The sequence below is a fragment of the Esox lucius genome, chromosome 18 (assembly GCF_011004845.1).
Source record: "Esox lucius isolate fEsoLuc1 chromosome 18, fEsoLuc1.pri, whole genome shotgun sequence".
Lineage (NCBI taxonomy): Eukaryota > Metazoa > Chordata > Actinopteri > Esociformes > Esocidae > Esox > Esox lucius.
The window spans coordinates 22,565,177-22,588,082 of NC_047586.1; the positions used below are offsets into that span (position 1 = coordinate 22,565,177).

At 41.0% G+C, this 22,906-nt stretch overlaps 1 protein-coding gene across 1 annotated transcript; it reads right to left on the reverse strand.

Moving 5' to 3' along the window:
* Positions 1-8,389: 8,389 nt before the first annotated feature.
* On the reverse strand, positions 8,390-22,383 carry LOC105030654 (myosin heavy chain, fast skeletal muscle). The gene is made up of 41 exons (XM_010904642.5): positions 22,333-22,383; positions 21,900-21,945; positions 21,557-21,784; positions 21,146-21,292; positions 20,620-20,776; positions 20,411-20,438; positions 20,145-20,253; positions 19,904-19,996; positions 19,505-19,565; positions 19,315-19,413; positions 18,708-18,811; positions 18,373-18,511; positions 18,025-18,143; positions 17,719-17,868; positions 17,441-17,611; positions 17,042-17,345; positions 16,665-16,729; positions 16,487-16,574; positions 16,245-16,362; positions 16,037-16,160; positions 15,637-15,773; positions 14,988-15,243; positions 14,596-14,838; positions 14,023-14,199; positions 13,781-13,926; positions 13,512-13,602; positions 12,911-13,300; positions 12,697-12,823; positions 12,458-12,576; positions 12,163-12,359; positions 11,860-12,043; positions 11,566-11,731; positions 11,184-11,308; positions 10,769-11,077; positions 10,337-10,540; positions 10,116-10,241; positions 9,807-9,977; positions 9,366-9,470; positions 9,183-9,278; positions 8,750-8,881; positions 8,390-8,505 (listed from the first exon to the last, which is right to left on the reverse strand). Exons 3-41 carry the CDS (start codon positions 21,770-21,772, stop codon positions 8,485-8,487), a joined length of 5,814 nt encoding a protein of 1,937 aa, XP_010902944.3. The 5' UTR covers positions 21,773-21,784; positions 21,900-21,945; positions 22,333-22,383; the 3' UTR covers positions 8,390-8,484.
* Positions 22,384-22,906: the final 523 nt, after the last annotated feature.

The following is a 22,906-nucleotide window of genomic DNA, read 5'->3' on the forward strand; positions in this document are numbered from 1 at the left end:
CCAGGAAGTCCCATTGAGATCAAATATCCCTTTTACAAGAGAGACCCGGCCAAGGTAGCAGCCGTACAAAAACAGAACATAGTAAAATGCAACATACAACATGATATGCAATAAATCCACAATAAAACAAAAGAACAGCTATTCAAACACAGTGGCCTCAAGAAAAACAATCACATGCCTCCATCACCACATTTTTATGATGCCCTTAAATTCATCAGGGCAAATAAATATGTTTAATTGTAGATCTTTTGGCAGAATATTCCATGCCCAAGGTGCATAGTAGTAAAATGCACCAAGATCTATAGATCTATACCTATACCTTCTCTTGAAAGACTGAAAAAAAGTGGAGTGGAGTTGAGCATTTCGTCTCTTTCATTCACATTTTTGAATAATAGATCCTCAACTTTCCCTGTGCCTTTATAGTTGGAGAATGTTATGCAGAGAACGAGGACAATGGAGTAGTATGAGGAGTCAATGCAGCAGCTGAGGACATCCAAAGCAGAAGTACAACATGATCAAACCGGACACAGATTTTCAGGTAAAGATAAACAAGATGAAACGTATTACAGGTGTGCAGACATGCTACCTTTGATAAAATACCAGTGTGTTTGTATGGGTTCTCCAGCAGATAATGCAGCAAGTGAAGGCTACATTCCAGCTGAATAAGGAGAAGAATGATAATAACGTACAGGTGATGAAAAAGAGAGAAAAAAGAACATCATTGAATTCCGGCAAATAAAAAATCATCCAATAGCTACAACTATAACACTACATGATTACAACCTGGCTTCCAAAAAAGTTGTGACGCTGTGTAAAATGTAAAGAAAAACAGAATGCAATGACATGCAAATCCTTTAAAGCTTATATTCAATAGAAAATACACTGCTCAAAAAAATTAAGGGAACACATAATTATCCCAGTATAACACCAAGTCAATTAAACTTCAGGGATATCAATCTGTCCAGTTTGGAAGCATGAGCGATTGTGAATCAATGTCACCTGTTTTGGTGCAAATGAAAGTGGCAACAGGTGCACTGAAGAGGCAACAGCAAGACAACCCCCCCAAAACTGGAATGGTTTTGCAGGTGTTGGCCATAGACAATTGCTCGCTCCTTATTCTTCCTGTCTGATTCTTCTCTAGTTTTGCATTTTGCTAGTGTCCTTCTACCACTACTGGTAGAGTGAGGCGGTACCTGCAGCCCATTCAGATTGCACATGTAGTCCAGCTCCTCCGGGATGGCACATCCATCCATGCCGTTGCAAGGTTTGCTGTGTCTCCCAATACAGTTTCAAGAGCATGCCAGAGCCCTACAAAACAATGTATTTCAAATTACAGTGAGGTATTCACTATATACACATTAAAACCACTCAGAGGCTGGATCTGCACTTTTGATACTTATTGCTTCCCAAGGCATTGGAGAAAAGTATATCAAAAGATATCAAAGGCCACGCACATGCCAGTCAGTACTGTTCAATCACTAATTATAAAGTTGAAAATTCAGGGATCTCTTGATACCAAGCCAAGGTCAGGTAGACCAAGTAAGATTTCAGCCAAAACTGCTAGAAGAATTGTTCAGGATACAAAAAAAACCCACAGGTAACCTCAGGAGAAATACAGGCTGCTCTGGAAAAAGACAGTGTGGTTGTTTAAAAGGAGCACAATACGACGATACTTGAACAAAAATGAGCTGCATGGTCGAGTTGCCAGAAAGAAGCCTTTACTGAACCAATGCCACAAAAAAGCCTGGTCACAATATGCCTGGCAACCCCTTGACACGCCTCACAGCTTCTGGCACAGAGTAATTTGGAGTGACAAGACCAAAATAAGCGCTATGTTTGGAGAGGGGACAACACGTCCTATAGTGAACAGAATACCACCTCCACCACATGTGAAGCATGGTGGTGGCTCACTGATGTTTTAGGGGTGTGTGAGCTCTAGTGGCACAGGGAATCTTCTGAAAATTGATGGCAAGATGAATGCAGCATGTTATCAGAAAATACTGGCAGACAATTTGCACTCTTCTGCACGAAGGCTGCGCATTGGAAGCTCTTGGAATTTCCAGCACGACAATGACCTTAAGCACAAGGCCAAGTTGACCTTCCAGTGGTTATTAAGGGAACTAAGAGTATGCAGACTTTTGAACAGGGGACAGCTCATTTTTTTTGTTTTGTTTTGTTTTATGATTGTGCCATTCCATTATGACCTACAGTTGAATGTGAATCCCATAAGAAATAAAAGACATATGTTTTGCCTGCTCACTCATGTTTCTTAACAAATGGTATATACAGCTCTGGAAAACATTAAGAGACCACTCCTAATTTTTCTTAAATCAGCATCCTTACATTCCATTGCAGTGTCTGTTAAATTCTGGCACACCTCATTTTACTTAATGAGGTACTGATTAGGTGATTACCTGAACCAAATCTAATTTAACAAGGTAAAGTATTAAAACCACTGCTGTGGTCATCACTATCCTCTTGCAATAGGACCAGCTGGATGGCAAAAACATTGCATGTAGTACCTCAAAGGTAATTTGAATAAATAAATAACTATTCAGCATGACAAAATAGTTGAAAATAAAAGCCCTGAGTGAGGAAAAGAAGGGTTCCATTCTGGCTTTACTGGCAGAGGGATACAGTGAGCGTCAGGTTGCTTCCTTCCTGAAAATTTCAAAGATGGCGGTTCATAAGAACAAGGTCAAGCAACAGACATTGGGGACAAGGAAGCTACAGACTGGCAGAGGGAAAAAACGACTGTCCACTGACCGTCAACTCATTTGAATGTCACTCAACAACCGTAGGATGACATCAAGTGACCTACAAAAAGAATGGAAAACAGCAGCTGGGGTGAAGGGCATGGCGAGGACGGTTCAAAACAGGCTCCTAGGGGCAGGGCTGAAGTTGTGCAAAGCTAGAAAAAAGCAAAGAAGAACCAGGCTGAAGTTTGCAAAAGACCGTAAGGATTGGTCTGTAGAGAAATGGAGTAAGGTCATCTTCTCTGACGAGTCAAATTTTCCAACACCTGGTCGTCTAATGGTTAGACGGAGACCTGGAGAAGCCTACAAGCCACAGTGCCTCACACCCACTGTAACATTTGGTGGAGGATCTGTGATAATCTGGGGATGCTTCAGCAAGGCTGGAATCGGGTGGATTTGTCTTTGTGAAGGACACCTGAATCAAGAGAAGTACAAGGTTATCCTGGAAGAACACCTGCTTCCTTCTGCTCTGACAATGTTCCCCAACTCTGAGAATTGGTTTTACCAGCAGGACAATGCTCCATGCCACACAGCCAGATCAATCAAGGTGTGGATAGGGGACCACCAGATCAAGACCCTGTCATGGCCAGCCATATCTCCAGACCTGAACCCCATTCAAAACCTTTGGAATTTGATCAAGAGGAAGATGGATGGTCACAAGCCATTAAACAAAGTTGAGCTACTTGAAGTTTTGTGCCAGGAGTGGCATGAAGTCACCCAACAGCAATGTGGCAGATTGGTGGAGAGCATGCCAAGATGCATTGGAAGCTGTGATAAAAAATCTGGGTTATTCCACCAAATATTGAATTTTGAACTCTTCCTAAATTAAAACATTAGTATTTTGTTGTTTGTTTCTTTGCATTATTTGAGGTCTGAAAACAATGCATCATTTGTTTTACCAGTTGTCGTTTTTTACAAATAAATACTCCAAATGACAATATTAATGACAATATAATGTTAATTTTACTCAAAAACATACCTATGAATTGTAAAACTAGAGAAACTGATAATTTTGCAGTGGTCTCATACTTTTTTCCAGAGCTGTATATTACCAATTCTCCAAGGGTAAGCGAAGTTTTGAGCACAACTGTATTACTGAAAGTCTTTCGCATACACTACTGAAACTCTCTCATATACATTACTGGCCAATGCCATCAGGGAATACCGTTGCCATGAAAGGGTACACATAGTCTTCAACAATGCTCAGGTAGGTGATACATGTCAAATTAACATCCACATGAATAGCAAGACCCAAGATTTCTCAGCAGAACATTGCTCAAAACATCACACTGCCTCTGCCAGCTTGCCTCCTTCCCATAGTTCATCCTGGTGCCATATGTTCTCCAGGTAAGCGACACACACGCACCAACCCATACATGTGATGTAAAAGGAAACGTGATTCATCAGACCAGGCCACCTTCTTCCAATTGCTCCATGGTCCAGTTCTGATGCTTACAGGCCCATTGTAGGCACATTTGGCAGTTGACAGGGGTCAGCATGGGCACCCTGACTCATCTGCGGCTACGCAGCCCCATAGACAACAACCTGCGATGCACTGTATGTTTCTGACACCTTTCTATCAGTACCAGCATTAACTTTTTCAACAATTTGAGCTACAGTAGCTCGTCTGTTGGATCGGACCACATGGGCCAGCCTTCACTTCCCATGTGCATCAATGAGCCTTGGCCACCCATAACCCTGTCGTCCGTTCACCGCTTTTCCATCCTTGGATCACTTTTGATAGGTACTGACCATTGCAGACTGGGAACAGCCCAAAAGCTGCAGTTTTGGAGATGCTCTGACCCAGTTGTCTAGCCATCACAATTTGGCCCTTGTCAAAGTCACTCAGATACTTACGCTTGCCTGTTGTTCCTGCTTCTAACACTTAACATTGAGGACAAAATGTTCACTTGCATATCCCACCAACTGACAGGTGCCATGATAATGATATTAGCAGTGTTATTCACTTCACCTGTCAGTGGACATAATGTTATGGCTGATTGGTATACACTCACCTAAAGGATTATTAGGAACACCATACTAATACTGTGTTTGACCCCCTTTCACCTTCAGAACTGCCTTAATTCTACGTGGCATTGATTCAACAAGGTGCTGAAAGCATTCTTTAGAAATGTTGGCCCATATTGATAGGATAGCATCTTGCAGTTGATGGAGATTTGTGGGATGCACATCCAGGGCACAAAGCTCCCGTTCCACCACATCCCAAAGATGCTCTATTAGGTTGAGATCTGGTGACTGTGGGGGCCATTTCAGTACAGTGAACTCATTGTCATGTTCAAGAAACCAATTTGAAATGATTCGAGCTTTGTGACATGGTGCATTATCCTTCTGGAAGTAGCCATCAGAGGATGGGTACATGGTGGTCATAAAGGGATGGACATGGTCATAAACAATGCTCAGGTAGGCCGTGGCATTTAAAGGATGCCCAATTGGCACTAAGGGGCCTAAAGTGTGCCAAGAAAACATCCCCCACATCATTACACCACCACCACCAGCCTGCACAGTGGTAACAAGGCATGAAGGATCCATGTTCTCATTCTGTTTACGCCAAATTCTGACTCTACCATCTGAATGTCTCAACAGAACTCGAGACTCATCAGACCAGGCAAAATTCTTCCAGTCTTCAACTGTCCCATTTTGGTGAGCTTGTGCAAATTGTAGCCTCTTTTTCCTATTTGTAGTGGAGATGAGTGGTACCCGGTGGGGTCTTCTGCTGTTGTAACCCATCTGCCTCAAGGTTGTGCGTGTTGTGGCTTCACAAATGCTTTGCTGCATACCTCGGTTGTAACGAGTGGTTATTTCAGTCAACGTTGCTCTTCTATCAGCTTGAATCACTCGGCCCATTCTCCTCTGACCTCTAGCATCAACAAAGCATTTTCGCCCACAGGACTGCCGCATACTGGATGTTTTACCCTTTTCACACCATTCTTTGTAAACCCTAGACATGGTTGTGTGTGAAAATGCCAGTAACTGAGCAGACTGTGAAATACTCAGACCAGCCCGTCTGGCACCAACAACCATGCCACGCTCAAAATTGCTTAAATCACCTTTCTTTCCCATTCTGACATTCAGTTTGGAGTTCAGGAGATCGTCTTGACCAGGACCACATCCCTAAATGCATTGAAGCAACTGCCATGTGATTGGTTGATTAGATAATTGCATTAATGAGAAATTGAACAGGTGTTCCTAATAATCCTTTAGGTGAGTATATATTAAAATAATATATATGTACTGATACATACAGTGAGGTAAAATATGATTTGATCCCCTGTTGATTTTGTATGTTTGGCCACTGACAGCGAGAGACAGAATAACAACAAAAGAATCCAGAAAAACGCATGTTAAAAATTATATAAATTGATTTGCATGACTGAAGGAAGTATTTGATCCCCTCTCAATCAGAAAGATTTCTGGCTCCCAGGTGTCTTTTATACAGGTAAAGAGCTGGGATTAGGAACAAACTCCACCATGGCCAAAGAGCTGTCCAAGGATGTCAGGGACAAGATTGTTGACCTACACAAGGTTGGAATGGGCTACAAGACCATCGCCAAGCAGCTTGGTGAGAAGGTGACAACAGTTTGTGCGATTATTCACAAATGGAAGAAACACAAAAGAACTGTCAATCTCTCTCGGTCAGGGCTCCATGCAAGATCTCACCTCGTGGAGAGCAGTGGCTTCCTCTGCGGCAGAAATGTATGTAGAAATGCATATAATTCAGAAGGGCTCACATAACTTTTCATGCAAATGTAAATTAAATATTTTTTAACTTCGTTTTTTTATATAGTCTTTTAAGCCCTTCTACATCATAAGGAATAATATTTAATTATAATAGAAACCATTAAGGCTTTAATGAAATAATTTACCAAAACATAAGATAAATAATTTCAAACTTTGTGTTTTGACTTCATCTTTTAGAAAAAACAAGCATGCAAGCCTGAGGGGAGGCCCCGGACAGGGCCCAACAGGCAGGAAATCAATCCACCCACATTGCCAGGCATCAACCAAAGGGACACCCACCAAAAGTAACCACCCTGAATGAGGGCCGAGTATTGCCAGCAGAGTACAGCCCAATTGCACAAGTGCGCAACAGAGAGACAGCAACAAGCCAGTGACTCTTCCCCCGAAAGGCACTGGAGGGAGGGCATCCCAGTGGCGACGAGAGCCCATCTGGCAAGACAGCAAGGGTGGACAGTATCAAGCCTTCTGGTCACCTTCACGCCCTAGGGCCAGGCTACACCTAATCATAAACCGTGCTGTGTAGTACTCCCTTACAGCGCAAACTGTCTCTAACCAGAATGGAAAGGGGTAATAGGCCCCAGTGCACAACTGAGCTAGAAAACAAATACTTTAGAGTGTCTAGTTTGATAACCAGATGCCTCACAGGTCCTCAACTGGCAGCTTCATTAAATAGTACACACACAACACTAGTCTCAACATCAAAAGTGAAGAGGCGACTCCAGGATTTGGGAGCCTGGAGTGGTGGAGCGGACTGAGTCGCTATCTTTGGTGCACATGTACTGCTGCAGTGTGGGTTTGATTCCAAAATCACCACATTTTTTGGTGACATTAATTAAGCAATAAGGCATGAGGGGGGTGTGGTATATTATATATGGCCTATATACCACAGGTAATCCCCGACGTGTTATTCATTTTAAAAACTGGTCCATGTCAATTAGAGCAGTAAAAAGTGCTGTGATTTCATATGCCTGGAATATGGTCTCATGTATCACAGCTATCAGCCAATCAGCTTTAAGGATTTGAAGCACCTGTTTTTTTAAATATTTATTATATCCCTTTATGATTAGTTTATAAAACGGTGGCATGCAACTCCAGCAGCACCTTGTGTTAAATGTTACAACTGTTTGGCATTGTAGAGTTAAGATAATTTTTACTAGTTAGTCAAGTCCCTAATAAATGGAACCAAGTACCTACTTATTTTGAATTCATGTTCTTTTTTGTACTACCTGAAATGCAGAACTTTTGCTGCTTAAAGATCTTACATATAGTTCAGTCAGTGTACCAGGTCAGTATTCACCTACATGAAAACTGAATCATCACTAGTATAGATATTGTTGATCTAGTCATATTTGAACATGAGTCAGCAGCAGATTTATCTACATCAATGGCTGTGCAGCAACATTTTGAATCCACCTGACAGGGCTTGAGAGGGTCTGCAGAGAAGGATGGAAGAAACTCCAAGAAATGCCAAGCTTGTAGTGTTATACCCAAGAAGACCTGTGGCTATGGTCAAGAGGAACAGCCAGAGGGATTTAAGGTGTCTGAATACTTATGTAAATGTGATATGTCTGTTTTATTTAAACCGGCTTTTGATTTGCCGTTATGGGGTATTGTGTGTAGATTAATGAGGAAAAAAAATTGTTTAATCCATTTTAGAATTAGTCTGTAACATAATAAAATGCTAACAGTGAAATGAATACTGTCAAACTATGCTTTAGATATCTTTAGACTCATCCCATAGTTGATTTCCAACAAAATGACTGCTTTTTCTGGAACCCACTTGATTGTTGCAATTCATTATTAGTCCTTTGCTTATAGTACAATATAAATAATATGCTGAGTAATAATATGTCCATAGTCAGAAAGCAAGTGGATATTGGCCAATGTGTTTAATCAATGCAAAGAAATTCCACCATGAAAATCACATTTTATGCAACACAGAGGAATTAGAAACATTCTTTGCACTTGTTCATTCAGCAGCTTCTTTGCCCTGTAAGATCAAAGCAAGAAATATTGTATTTGTGATAAATCTGCAAAACTCATAGAAATAATTTAGTGGATTAAGCATTTAAGTATAAGTGCACAATTTAGATTTTTGCTTTTATTTTAGTATGATCTTTTTTTCTGCTCCATTAAAACGTCCTACATTAAAACAATTCAATGAGCAGAAAAGGTCACCATTGTTATCACGTTTGAACATTAGTCAGGAGTGTTTATTGGAAACAGTTGTGCACCTTTCCACTGTCGCGGGTCTTGGCTCGGAGCTTGTTGACCTGAGTCTCAGAAATGTCAGCGCGCTCCTCAGCCTCCTCCAGCTCATGCTGAACCTTCCTGAACTTGGACATGTGCTGATTGGCAGCTTCCTCCTGGGCGGGGAAAAGAGGCAGAGAACACCTGCATTCAGAGTTTGAAACTTCTGATAAATGAATAACATTTCTAAATTAAAATGGTTTTGGACAGATTTGGGTCAGCCAATTATATACGGAATTTGATGATGAATTGAAGAAAGTTAAGGTCAGAACAGGGGAAATCCATGGAAGCAGTACTAGAATAGGCCTGTCTCTTACACAGCAAATTAATCTTCCATCCTGTCTCTCATAAATTGGCAATACATAAGCTTATAAGGCACTACTATTCAAATGTATGCTTTCTGACTATATGACTTACCGCTTCTTCTGCCTGCCTCTTGTAGGCCTTTACTTTCAACTGTAGCTTGTCTACCAGGCTCTGAAGTCTAGCAACATTCTTCTTATCCTCATCAGTCTGTGGGAGAAGTTGAAAGAATCAATGCACCATTTAATTTATACAGAAAACGGAATGTGTTAGTCTGATTAAGGAGCATTTTCATACTTGGTAGGTCAGCTCCTTGACTCTGCGCTCATATTTTCTGACTCCCTTGATGGCGTCTACACCTCTTCTTTGCTCAGTTTCCAACTCAGTCTCCAGCTCACGCACCTTTATGGAAGATAAAAGTTTACGGTTGTGAAATTAGCCATAATAAATCTTTGTAAAGTAGTGGTTATACTCTTCTATTTAGTTATGAATTGACAATATGAAGTGAAAAATAAAATTTCCTGTCATTTTACATTTCAATTGAATGAACAACTATTATTTGTTCCTGGTAATTTTAAAATGTTAATTGAAGAAGCTTGCAATGATAAATAACTTGTCATTACTAGGTAGTTTCTTTAGAGAAGTAATTACACAATACTTCTGTATATTTTAATATGGTGAAATACATCTACAGAAATAAGTCTCAGTCCTCCATAACCTAGACTCCTGTTAACTCACCCTGGACTCCAGTTTCTGTAGCTGCTTCTTTCCACCCTTCATGGCCAGATTTTCAGCCTCGTCCAGACGGTGCTGCAGGTCCTTGACTGTGACCTCCAGGTTCTTCTTCATCCTCTCCAGGTGAGAGCTGGTGTCCTGCTCCTTCTTCAGCTCCTCAGCCATCATGGCTGCCTGAAATGGTAGTTTGTTTAATTTATTTACCAATCAGCACCAATCATAGCCTTTATCCTAGATCTTTGTTTTGGACAACAAGCCCAGCTACCATTGATACTTGGGGGCAATTCAAAAGGACGAAATTCAAAGACTCACATCAGTGATGGCCTTCTTCGCCTTCTCCTCAGCATTCCTGGCCTCCTGGACGATGTCGTCAACCTCTCCCTGGACCTGCACCAGGTCTGACTCCAGCTTCTTCTTCGTGTTCAGAAGGCTGGTGTTCTGAAAGAGGAAACATGAGAAATTACTTTTAGTTTGAGGCTGAAATTATGAAAAATATCTATCCCTGTCACATTCCAACAGCTTTTAAGCCATACCTGGGAGTGTAGCAGTCCAACACGCTCACTGGCGTCGACCAGCTCAGTCTCAGCCACTTTGCGGCCTCTCTCAGTCTGCTCCAGAGCAACTCTCAACTCCTCAATTTCAGCCACCATCAGACCGTTTCTACGCTCCACCATGGCTACCTGCTCTTTCATGTCATCTGCGACACGGACAGCATCATCAAGGTGCAATTGGGCATCCTGTGGTAGTTCACAATGACATAGGAGTTTATTAGGACTTGCAGAAGTGTGACAAGACCATAGAAAGGACATTTAATTGGTAAGAATTTCCCGTTTCCCCTACATTTCTACAGTATATTAGTTGAATTAAATATTACACTATTTAATTCCTATATTATTTTCATCAGATTCACAAACAAAATGCTTCCCTTGTTCAGTTTTTAGAGGCAGTTGTCCCAGTCCCTTTACCTTGAGCTGTCCCTGGACGTTCCTAAGCTGCTTGGTGGACTCAGCGGCCTGCCTGTTGGCGTGGCTCAGCTGGATCTCCATTTCATTCAGGTCTCCCTCCATCTTCTTCTTAACCCTCAGGGCATCATTCCTGCTCCTGACCTCAGAGTCCAGGGTGCTCTGCATGGAGTCAAGCATCCTCTGGCTGTTTCTCTTGATCTGCTCCATCTCCTCATCCTTCTCAGCGATCTTCCTGTCCACCTCACCCTTGATCTGGTTCAGCTCCAGCTGCACGCGCAGAATCTTGGATTCCTCATGTTCCAGTGTTCCCTGGACAAAGATGGAGGTAGGTGGATTAGAATAACCAATTTTTTTTTTAAATGTCTACAATAAACAAAAGGACAAGAAACATGCAGCAAACAGCTGTAATTTATACCTCAGCCTCCTCCAGGGCGGTCTGGATCTCAGACTTCTCTGTCTCCACTGTCTTTTTTGCTTTCTCCAACTCATGTATGCTCTTGCCAGTCTCTCCGATCTGCTCAGTCAAGTCAGAGATCTCCTCTGCAGACCCACACATACAAACAATGGAGAATTTAGAATGCAGAGATTTGCAGTGGATAATGCTAAGGCTCTGTTCAAATTAAATCATAACAGTTTATTAAAAGCACTTCATAGTCTTTCAAATTTGATAGTAATTACAGGTAAATAAAACATTTTATAATGTACATAATAATTCAGATAATATTTGTAATTTTGATGTTCCATTTTCAAAACACTAGTCAAATATGAGCTAAACAGAATTGCTGTCAAATGCTCACGTTGCAAATTCTTGTTCTCTCTCTTCAGAGTCTCCAGATGATCTAGGGCCTCCTCGTAGGAGTTTTTCATCTTGAAAAGTTCAGTGCTCAGAGAGCGAGCTTCCTTCTGAGCTCCTTCAAGCTCAGCCTGACCCTCCTCATACTTCTGCTTCCAATCTGCCAGAACCTGTGAAAATCCATGGGATTTTACCATTAATGAAAAGTTTTAAATCAGTAATATGATACAGTTATTTTACAATTGATGATATAGCAGACAGCAGATATGATCCTGGGGTGAAGTTTATTCAGTTTCACCTTGTCAAAGTTCCTCTGCTTTTTGTCAAGGTTGGCAGACATTGCATTGGCTCTCTCTACATCAATCATGAGGTCCTCCACCTCTCCTTGTAACCTCTGCTTGGTCTTCTCCAGGGAAGCACACTTGGAGTTGGTTGCCTCAATTGTCTCCTCAGCCTCCTGCAGACGCTGGGCCAGCTTCTTCCTGTTGAAGAAGTGTTGTTATGGTCTTAAAATACATGTTGATGTAACATTTTCCCCAACCCCCCTGACACCAACCACATACACCCTATACATTAGTTGTTATTGTTGAATGTGACTCACTTGGACTCCTCCAGCTCCTCTGTGCGCTGGATGGCATCAGTTTCATACTTAGTTCTCCACTGAGCCACCTCACTGTTGGCCTTGGACATTCCACGTTGCAGCTCAGCCTTGGCCTCCTGCTCCTCCTCAAACTGCTCCCGCAGGAGGTCACAATCATGGCGAGCAGACTGGACCCCATGGGCCAGAGCATTTTTAGCCTGTGAGTGAGAAAGACAAATCGAGATAAAGTCAAACTTATTAAAATAGAAGTCTTTGCAACAAGCCTCTAAACTTTGGTTGGTTTTAGGTCCCTTACCTTGACCTCTTCCTCAATATGCCTCTTGAGCTCCTCCACCTGCTGGGTGAAGGCCTGTTTGCCTCTGGTCAGCTGAGACACCAGGGCTTCCTTCTCTTCCAGCTGGCGGCTAAACTCACCTGCAGGAACAAATAAACATCATATTGATGGGTTCTCTGTTCTCTAAGATTGAAGCTGTTTTTTGATATGTTAGTATGTTCTACTGAAAAAGAACATTGCTGGTTCAGTGTTGGTGGTACCATTTTCTGTCAGGAGTCTGGCCCTCTGTGCACTGATGTCATTGACCTGGCGAACATTCTCGTCATTCTTAGACTTGAGCTCGCTCAGTTGGTCCTCAAGAGTACGACACATCTTCTCCAGATTGCCCTGAAAGGGAAACAAGTTCCATCATTACTTTATATGTTGGATTCTTGTTAATTTACATTCTCTGCTTGCCTAAAACATACTACTGACCTTAGCCTTGGCAACGGCCTCCATGTTGCTGGAGAGGTCATCAATCTCCATCTTGTACTCGCTCTTTTCCTTCTCTAATTTTTGCTTGACGCGCTGCAGGTTGTCAATCTGCTCCCCAAGTTCAGCCACAGTGTCAGCCTGCTTCTTGCGCAGAGCGGAGGCTGTGGCCTCGTGCTGCAGAGTGGACTCTTCAAGATCACGACGCATCTTTTGGAACTCAGCCTCACGCTTCTTGTTCATCTCAATCTGAGCAGCAGTGGCGCCTCCAGCCTCCTCTAGCCTCTCGCTGATCTCCTCAAGTTCCCTGGAGAGATCGGCCCTCTGCTTCTCAACCTTAGCCCTCCCAGCACGCTCAGCCTCAATTTCCTCCTCAAGCTCCTCAATACGGGCCTAGAATGAACACAGTTGAATTTTTTTTTTTTTCATACCAGTTACACAAAAATTATCAGTAGCAAGTATCCCTTGTGTGAAGTTCTTGTGTCACTTCAATCATCCAACCAACAGAAATATCTGTGAACAATATGGTGCGCTACCAGAAGATATTTTGAATATTATTCATGTGTGTGCTTTCCTACACTGGAGCTTAGGTTCTGCATTCTACCTGGAGTTCCTTGATCTTTTTCTGCAGCTGAGCTCCAAGAGACTGCTCATCCTCAATCTTGCTGAGGAGCTGGCTTGTCTCAAACTCCTTCCTAAACAAACAAAAACACATTGACTGTCAAGTTGATTTTACAGTGATAGTGTAAAGGCAAATAAACTATAAATGTTGCTTTTAAGAGTCACAAGTAGATGTTCATTTACAAATACAGGAATTAGTAATTATTTTCATCAGTATGGCAGTTACTACTGTGGTCATTTGTTAGTGTTTACTTCTTGATCTTCTCATCAGACTGCTGCTTGTCATTCTCCAGGTCCATTACTGTCTCTTGGGACAGTTTTAGATCTCCCTCCAGCTTTCTCTTGGCTCTCTCAAGGTCCATACGGAGCTTCTTCTCTTGCTCCAAAGAGCCCTCAAGCTACAAGATAAAAGACACATGTATTGTTGAAATCTCAATAAATCAGGGTAATATCATCTTGCATGCTATCATAGCCAAATTTCCATCTCAGCTCACATCATCCACTTGCTGTTCCAGCTTGGTCTTGGCCTTGGTCAGAGTGTTGACTTTGTCCTCCTCTGCCTGCAGGTCATCCAGTGTTTGCTGGTGGGCCTCCTGGAGGGCTTTCTTCTCCTTGGTCAGCTTGGCTACACTTTCTTCAATAGATGCCATCTCCTCTGTCAGGTTTTTAACCTGAAAATAGCCACACCAAACAAACAATTTAAGAGGGTAACAATAGCTTCAGCACTATGACATTGTATTGAATGTAAGTAATTTATGTGTGGAAGAAAAACCTGAGTGAATGTCAGGGAGCAACTGCGCCCCGAAGGATTGAGAAAGGATTTCATGTGTACATTTTTCCTGCACACGCAATACTACTGGAATTCTAATTATGTTGAGCTGTGCTTTATGTTGATTTGTCTTTGGATAATAAGGGTTTCTATGGCAGTGTTTTTTATATCCAGGGGACCTAGGATTCCTGGGGTCCTTTGCCTATTCACAGGGGTTACTTCAGGAACTTATGAGACAATGGGCTTATTGGTAAATGACACATGAAGGGAACCACGTGTCTATTCTAAGTCACAATACCTTGTTTTCAGTGGCATGCTTCTCCTTCTCCACTTTGGCCAGCGTGAGCTCCAGGTCATCAATGTCTTTCTTCAGCTCAGAACACTCATCCTCCAGCTTCCTCTTCTTGGCTGTCAGCTCAGCACTGATCTCCTCCTCATCCTCCAGCCTCTCGGTAGTCTCTTTGAGTTTGGCCTCCATCTGGATCTTACTCTTGATGAGCCCCTCACACCTTTCCTCAGCATCATTCAGATTCTCTGAATCCTGTTTTCAGAACGGGAGAACAAAATTCAGATACCCTCCCTTGGTCTATGAAAACAAACATAATTTAGCCTATAAATAGTGCGTGTCTATAAATAATATTGAATGTGTGTTAATACAGTATGTCCATGTGAGTGTTATTGCCCACTCACAGATGAAACTTGGAGTGCCAAGTCATTTTTCTCCTGGACCAGGGATACCATCTTCTCCTCCAACTCCTTCTTCTTGGCCAGAGCCTTGGCCAGGTCCCCCTGCATCTTCTCATAGTTCTCCTTCATGTTGGCCAACTCCTTTTCAGACTCTGCACTCTTCAACAGAGGCTTGATCTTGAAGTACAACTTCATCCATGGCCAGGTTTTCACATTCATGAATGAGCGGATGTTGTACTGGATGGAGAAGATGGACTCCCTAGTTGACAGAAAGAATAGAGTGGCAAGATGGTCTGGTATGAGCATACATACTTAACCCCAGAGACCAGGGTTAATTCCTGCCTAAACCCTTCCCTCTCCACAATCTGTCACTGTTTCAAATCTGATTAAAAAACAAAAGCAAAACAGACTCTATTTTATATGTCCTGGATGTTAAGTCCCTCCATCTGTATGTGCTCTGTCTGTGACTGTGATAATGGTTACATTTCTCCTGACCCATCCTTCAGCTTGTACCCCATATTAAACCTGTGTTAAATTATGATATCTCATTATAATTATAAGAAATACTATCTTATTCTGAACAACAAGCAGCATATACAGTGTGTAATCAGACTATATTGTTTGACATGTAGTTTTGTCTACTATTCCTCACCTCCTCTCCATCATCTTGGAGAACTCTCTCCTCATGAGGAATCCACGGCTAAGAGCCTGGAGCATGCCGACCAGAGAGGCCAGCTTCTCATCTCTCATCTCCTCCAGGACACCCAGAAGACCGGCTTTGAAGAACACCTGAGACACAGGTAGATATGGGCAATTATGAAACGACAGTCATATAGTGACACATAGAAATTATTTAATAAAAAGAGGTAAACTTTATTAGTTCGATATGAACAAGAACAAGGGATGGTTGTTTGCAATGATATTACATTTTAAAACATTGATGTTTTGTATTATAGGATGGATATACCAACTACAGAGAATTTGAATGGTTACGCTATAAATTATAATTGAAGCTGTATTTTGTTTTCAGCTTCTGCTTCAATTTGACTAACCTTGGTGTGTCCAAATTTGTAATCCTCGTGATTCACATCAATGGACCCAAGCAGCTTCTCAGAAGCCTTCTTGTTGTCTATAAACTGACCCTCGGGGATGACACTCGCATTCAGTACTTTGTACCTAAATAAAGAAAAATGTGTTGTAGGTTGATTGTATTACAAAAAAGATAAGCCCTTATTCATATGTGCATTTGTTTGCATGTGCCTCTGCTTGAAGTCAGCATAGATGATTCTGCTGGGGAAGCCCTTCCTGCAGATCCTGATACCCTCCAGTACACCATTACACCTCAGCTGATGGATGACCAGGAAGTTCTCCATCAGACCTAGTAAAATGAATCAGGTCTATCAGTTAATATTTGTAAACTACTTAAAGATTTTGCTTGTTAAATTATGGATACTGTACTGATCATATTTTATTCAATATATAATCCAATATTAATTCTATACCTGGAGTCTTTGACTCATTGGGGATTAGGCAACGCACAAAGTGAGGGTGAGTGCTCCTTAGGTTGGTCATCAGCTTGCCCAAATTCTCCTGTAAGTGTTACATACCATTTTCACAGAACAATTAAAATAATCAATGACTGTCAATTGAAGGACTGAATATACAAAAATGTTATCTCACCCTGAACTGGGAGGACACAGTCTGCATGGAACCACCCTTCTTCTTGCCTCCTTTCTTGGTTGTATCTGTTCAAATGGGGTAATTAAAAGATATTAAAAAAAGGTTGAGTAATAATAATATAATGTTAAAATTCTAGAGGTGATCTGTTTTAAACAAGCACATTAATCATTAACGAAAGAATGTTAAGAGCAGGTTGACTTCACATATCTCAAAGACACTTTTATAAATAAGTTCTAAAAATAGGGCCTAAGAGCCGAAACAGGTTTCCGGTAATTGCATATCTGCATGCCATTGCTCTCCTCTAAAAATCTTCAAAGAAAATATGGGTCTGGTTTGTAACTAGTGTGTAAAATATTCTTATGAGATGCTTGTCTTACCCTCAGGTGGGGCAGCAGGGTACAGGCCAGCCAACAGTTTGACTGAGGACTTTCCATACAGCTGACAGACTGAGTCATTCAGGGGGTCCTTGTTCTTCTCAAGCCAGCCAGTGATGTTGTAGTCCACAATGCCTGCGTAGTGCACGAGAGAGAAGTGGGCCTCTGCCTTGCCCTTGGCAGGCTTGGGCTTCTCAAATGCCTTGGTCTTGCCAAGGTGTTGACAATACAGCTTCTCCTTGAAGGTTGTGTCTGAAGACTTGGGGAACATGCACTCCTCTTCAAGGATGGAGAAGATGCCCAATGGCTTTATGAAAAAATAAAATATAATAATATCAAATGTATTTTAAAAATGTTGCACAATTTTACAACATAACATTACAATCATCAAAGATAGCTTACCTTCTCAATAAGCTCAATACAGGCAGCCAAGTCCATGCCAAAGTCAATAAAGGCCCAAACAATTCCCTCCTTCTTGTACTCCTCTTGCTCCAGGACAAACATTGTGTGGTTGAAAAACTGTTGCAGTTTTTCATTGGTAAAGTTGATGCACAGCTGCTCCATGCTGTTGTACTGTGGACAGAATTTAAAAGCGATTATTTAATTCCTTTATTTTACATTTTCAACGGTGTTATCCACCACAATTGCCACATATTTTATTGTTCTGGTCTCAAACTCACATCAAAGATCTCAAAACCGGCAATGTCGAGCACGCCAATATAGAACTGTCTTGGGTTCTTGGTGTCCAACATCTCGTTGATACGGATGACCATCCATAAGAACATCCTCTCATAGATGGACTTAGCCAGAGCAGAGACTGCATTGTTAACCTGCAACAATATTACCACAAATTACATGAGCGTTTGACAGCGGCTAGTGGCAAAGTGGTAAGACCTTGAGGAAAACAATCATTGTTCAAAAACAAAAATCACCCCAAAAACAACTGGTGGTCAGAAAATGGTGGATGTTGTGTTTGTTCCCTTTACCTGAGGCACAGTCTGTCCCTTGGTGACATACTCATTGCCGACCTTCACTCTGGGGAAGCACATTGCCTTCAACATCTCAGATGAGTTCAGGCCCAGCAGGTAGGCGATTTTATCAGCCACTGGAGAGAACCAATGAAGAACATGACTCATAACATTGCTTGTTTCTGACAAAACACTCACAAAACAGTTGTTGCAACTCTATTGTGGATTATGTTTGGACTTTCAACCACATCGGTCAATTCATGTAAACATTTGGTCTTCAGAAATTGGCTTGGCCTGATTTTTTTATTTTTACATTTAGCATTGGATGGATGCTCTAATCATTACTTATCTATGTTTGAGACTCACCCTCTGTGCCGTCTGGCTCGGCCTGCTCCTCACGCTGCTTTTGCTTGAATTTCAAGTTGCCATGGTGCAACACAGCTCCTGTCAGCTTGTAGATCCCATTTTTCTCATCATTAGTAAAGCCCAGGATTGTAATGGCATCCTGTAATTTGTGAGAAAGTGAGGAACTAAGTGGTGGTTTGCTCAGCTACACAGAGCATTTAGCCACATTCTCTTGTGGCTGTGCTTCAAAGTAATTTACAATCAAACAAAGACATAAAAAGCTGTCACCAAGTTGAGTTGCTCAGATGCATTAATCTACCAATTCCAGATTAGATAAAGGAGATCATATGACTCACGTCTGTGGCGTCCAGCTCTACATTATCGTCGATACTGGCCACAGCGATCTGACCCTGACTGCACATGGGGAAGTCGTAAGGATTGGTAGAGATGAGGGACATTTCTGTGGGGAACAGAGACCACTTGTCAGTTAAATTTCTTCTGAGCTACCTTTCCAGTTAGGGATACGTTGATACATAGCATCAAAGAAGGGGACTGAGACTCATGGACTACCTGCATCACATAATAGATCCCAAGGACCAAAACAATATTTTGTTACCTGGGATGTAATCATTGTGACTATTAAAGATACATTCAGGGACTTTTGCAAATAGCTAATTATATATTTTAACCTCCCCTTTTGAGCTGGATGTACATACCCTATCAATAGAATCACTTTGGTCATTTACCAGCATAATTGAAATTATGTAGTTGAAATTACAAGTTTAAAAAGCGAGTGGTTTTGATGACATGGGACACATTTCTGCAAATTTGTGACATAGTGCACTATTTTCAGGAACCCGTTTCAGTTTGACAACCAAAAATCCCAGGATGCATCTTTCAATGTTTTAACTCCCAAAGATGGAGGTAAGAATCATCTCCCTTGAAGACCCTCTACTCACATACCAACTAAATCTGGTTTGTGGCCGGTCATCATCTGGAAAAAGATGTGGTAGCCTCTCTCATCAGGCAGCTGGAAGGTCACTCTGGACTTCTCTAGCAGGTCTGAGAGAGAACATAAGAGTTATTAGTTATATCTCCAAACAAATCTGTTTGTATGTTCGAAAGTGTTGAAACACAATCAAACCCAACTCACAGGTTTCAATGTCAGCTTTAGCCAGTTTGCCACCTTGGAAGTGAATCCTAATGAATTTACCCTGAAGAACATTAGGTTTAGAATTAAATTAAGAAAATGAATCTAAACTTTTACTTTTTATACATCTAAGACAGAAAATGTATTACCCTGTTGCAGGAAAATGTTATTGTAATGAAGGGAATGTTAAACTTTAATTCAAAATTGTTTGTGAATGTAATATTGTTCTGAAATTTTAGACTTAACTTTCTTTTAAAAAATGTAGCCACCGCCACAAAAAATGTATAGTAAAAATATTCTTCATAGCAAATTATTATTTTTCTACTATTGCAACTGGCTCAAATTAACATATCTATAAATTCCTACATTTTTTATAGTTTTATTGTTAACTTGTATACTTACAAAGCGAGACGAGTTGTCGTTCCTCACTGTCTTGGCATTACCATAAGCCTCCAGCAGAGGGTTAGCTGCAATGATCTGATCCTCAAGAGACCCCTGGATGAGACAAACACAAGTTGTTTAGAATGGTAAAGCTTTTAACACTGTTCTTTAAACAGAATCCCTCCCTCTGATTTTGTTTTTCACACCCAACTAAACTGACATTGTATAAAAAAAAATTATACAAATTTCTTTAACATCTTACCTGCATTTTATTGGGGTCTTCCTTCTTCTTCTCTCCAGAAACTGCGATGGTGGCAAAGTACTGGATGACACGTTTGGTGTTGACAGTCTTTCCTGCGCCAGATTCTCCGCTGGTTTATATGACAGAGAAATTTGTGTTTTAGTTACATCTTGGAGTGTCAGATTGGTTTTAGTTTTCACTAAGAAACAGCATTGCTAAGCCGTTTCTAATATAAATAAATCATTCATAAATGTAAATATCAGTTGAAATTCAAGGAAACATCTTACGTAATCAGGACTGACTGGTTTTCCTTATCTGTAACCAAAATGATAAAAAACAATGCTTGAAAACTATTGCATTTCTTAGCATCATCATGTGTTTCATTTTTGAATGTTTCAATTGTAGTGGAATTTGGTATTTTCAGAAAACTTATTATTTAGACAAAATCAGTAGATGCTAATTTTTATTATATTTTATCCAATCAATAGACGCGTACCAATCACCATGAACTGAAAGGCGTTGTCAGAGACTGAGAAGATGTGGGGTGGGGCCTCCATCCTCTTCTTCCCTCTATAGGCGTTGACAACCTCTATGTCGTACACTGGGAGCCACTTGTAGGGGTTCACCGTGGCACAGAAGAGCCCAGAGTAGGTCTGGAGGAGGAGCACAACAAATGAGAGGATTAGCAAAGTCACCGGTACATTTTACTGGATTTATATAAGGATTTTTGGGTACTTTGGTATACCTATAGTGCTTTGGAAATTATGAATTCCCCTGACCAATTCTCTCATATTACTAAATTAACACAACAAAAACAATATTTCAGATGAATTTCCCAACATAAACCTCACCTCACAATAATGCATTTTGAGGTCCAGATTTTTAAGCCCTGAATACTTGTTCAAGCCAGTGTATATGGGTCTACTTTATTGGTGTCTTTTTGTTTCTACTGTTCATTTATGTGAAAGATTGTGAGTGAATTTCTTAATGTGTGGGTGTGTGTAATGTAAGTGGGTTCATACGTAGATCATCCATGCTGCATAACGCTCTTTGAGGTTATACAAGACGGAGGCTTCATTCAGGTAGGTCATCATGGCCATGTCCTCAATCTTGTCGTACTTAGGAGGGTTCATCTCATAGATGTCTGCCTCTTTGAATTCGACTCCTTCCTGAAAGGTCAAAATGGATATGACTTTGAATGCTTTTTCCTAATAAATTACAAGTTGAATCTTAAAAATAAATCTCACCCCCATATAATACAATGACTTGACTATCCCCCACTTATACATTAATACTAACATGACAAATGCACAAACAATCACTCATACACAAATACTAACATGACAAATGCACAAACAATCCCTCATACACATGCTTTTTATGTTCCTGATTTCACGTTGCACATGCTTTTATGTTCCTCTGGTCATGCTTACCTGCTTAGAGCCATCGGGTTTCGTGACAGTTACAACACACTTTCCTTCAGACCTGTCAGTGACCAAACCCTTGAGGTACAGCTCCACCTTGTCTGTTACATAGCAGGAGTTCTTTGAATCAAAAGGCTTGGCTTGTGCCTCAATCCTTTCCCTCTCAGGCTTGCGGAGGTATATGGCGGCCTTGCCGTAGATCTGCATCTCCGCGTCCGTACTCATGGTGATGGATCACTTGGTAAGCGATGAAAGAAACAAGATAAGGTCAGTGTCTGCTTCAGTCAAAAGTTAAGTGATCTGAATACTTACTGAATGTTCTCATCACAAGAAGACTCAAACCAGGTCTCACCTTATTTGCCCCCACCTATAGATTAATTTGGACTTCTTTGAGGAACCTGTCAAAAATGTGATTGTGGTTAATGAACAAAACCCTCCATCCTTATGATTTAGGGTAAATTCCTTCAGGACCAGATGTATTTTATTTGTCAAGTTCAACCACAGGTGTAAAACCCTGGCTACGTTATTGAAAATCCCATCAGTTAACAAACAGCAAACAGTTTTTAATTAAGTCAGAACACATTACAAGTAGAGAAGACACAAACAAAATAAATACATAAAAAATGTGATTGAATCAGTGAGACTTGATTGCATATTCTAAAATGTTACAGTACCACAGAATGCAAAAATCCATTCCGCAGTTAGCTACTGCCTCAGACTGTGCGAAGAAATAAATGTGAAGAAAAGCTACTCGCACAATTCAAAGAAGATAGAGAAGGTCTTACCACAGAGGAAGAAGATGTCTGACTTAAGGATGCTGGGGTCTCATCCTCTTTATATCTGGTTGAAGTTGCCAACCAAGCAGAAGCTAATTATGGACCACTCCAGAACGTCCCCCACCCGCTCGCCCTGGCCGCGCTGGCATTGCATCATTGTCTAATATTTGTCCCTGCATTTAATTCAGTGGAGTTAATGTGCAAAAAAGTTGTTGAAAATGTACTAATGGAAGTTGATAAAACGTCTTCCCACGTTTATGCCACTGAGCCTGACATACAGCAATGGATTGAGTTCATGTGGCCCACTGACCCTAAACAAACTCAATTTGTTTTTTATGAAATCTAATCTGAAAACATTTAGGTTAAATGTTATGTTATTTGTCCTTATCAGCAACATTGTATATTTATTAATTTGCATTTTTCATTCATTTTTTAAATGAATTTCTATAATTGTTCTTGCAAACTTATCTGAACTCAACATATGTGTGAATTGGCCGTTACTGTACGTCATACTTAGTTTGATTTATCACCTTGGAGAAAAAGAAAACTTCAACAAACCTCAAACAGACAGGTGAAGGCTTTC

Excerpts from the sequence above, each read along its gene's own strand:
- LOC105030654 (XM_010904642.5), bottom strand. The coding sequence starts at position 21,772 with ATGAGTACGGACGCGGAGATGCAGATCTACGGCAAGGCCGCCATATAC. Across the intron at positions 20,777-21,145 it reads ATGCAGCATGGATGATCTAC|ACCTACTCTGGGCTCTTCTG; the intron begins GTATGAACCCAC and ends CTCCTCCTCCAG. Across the intron at positions 13,603-13,780 it reads TCTGATGAGAAGATCAAGAA|GAAGGAGTTTGAGACAAGCC; the intron begins GTAAACACTAAC and ends TTGTTTGTTTAG.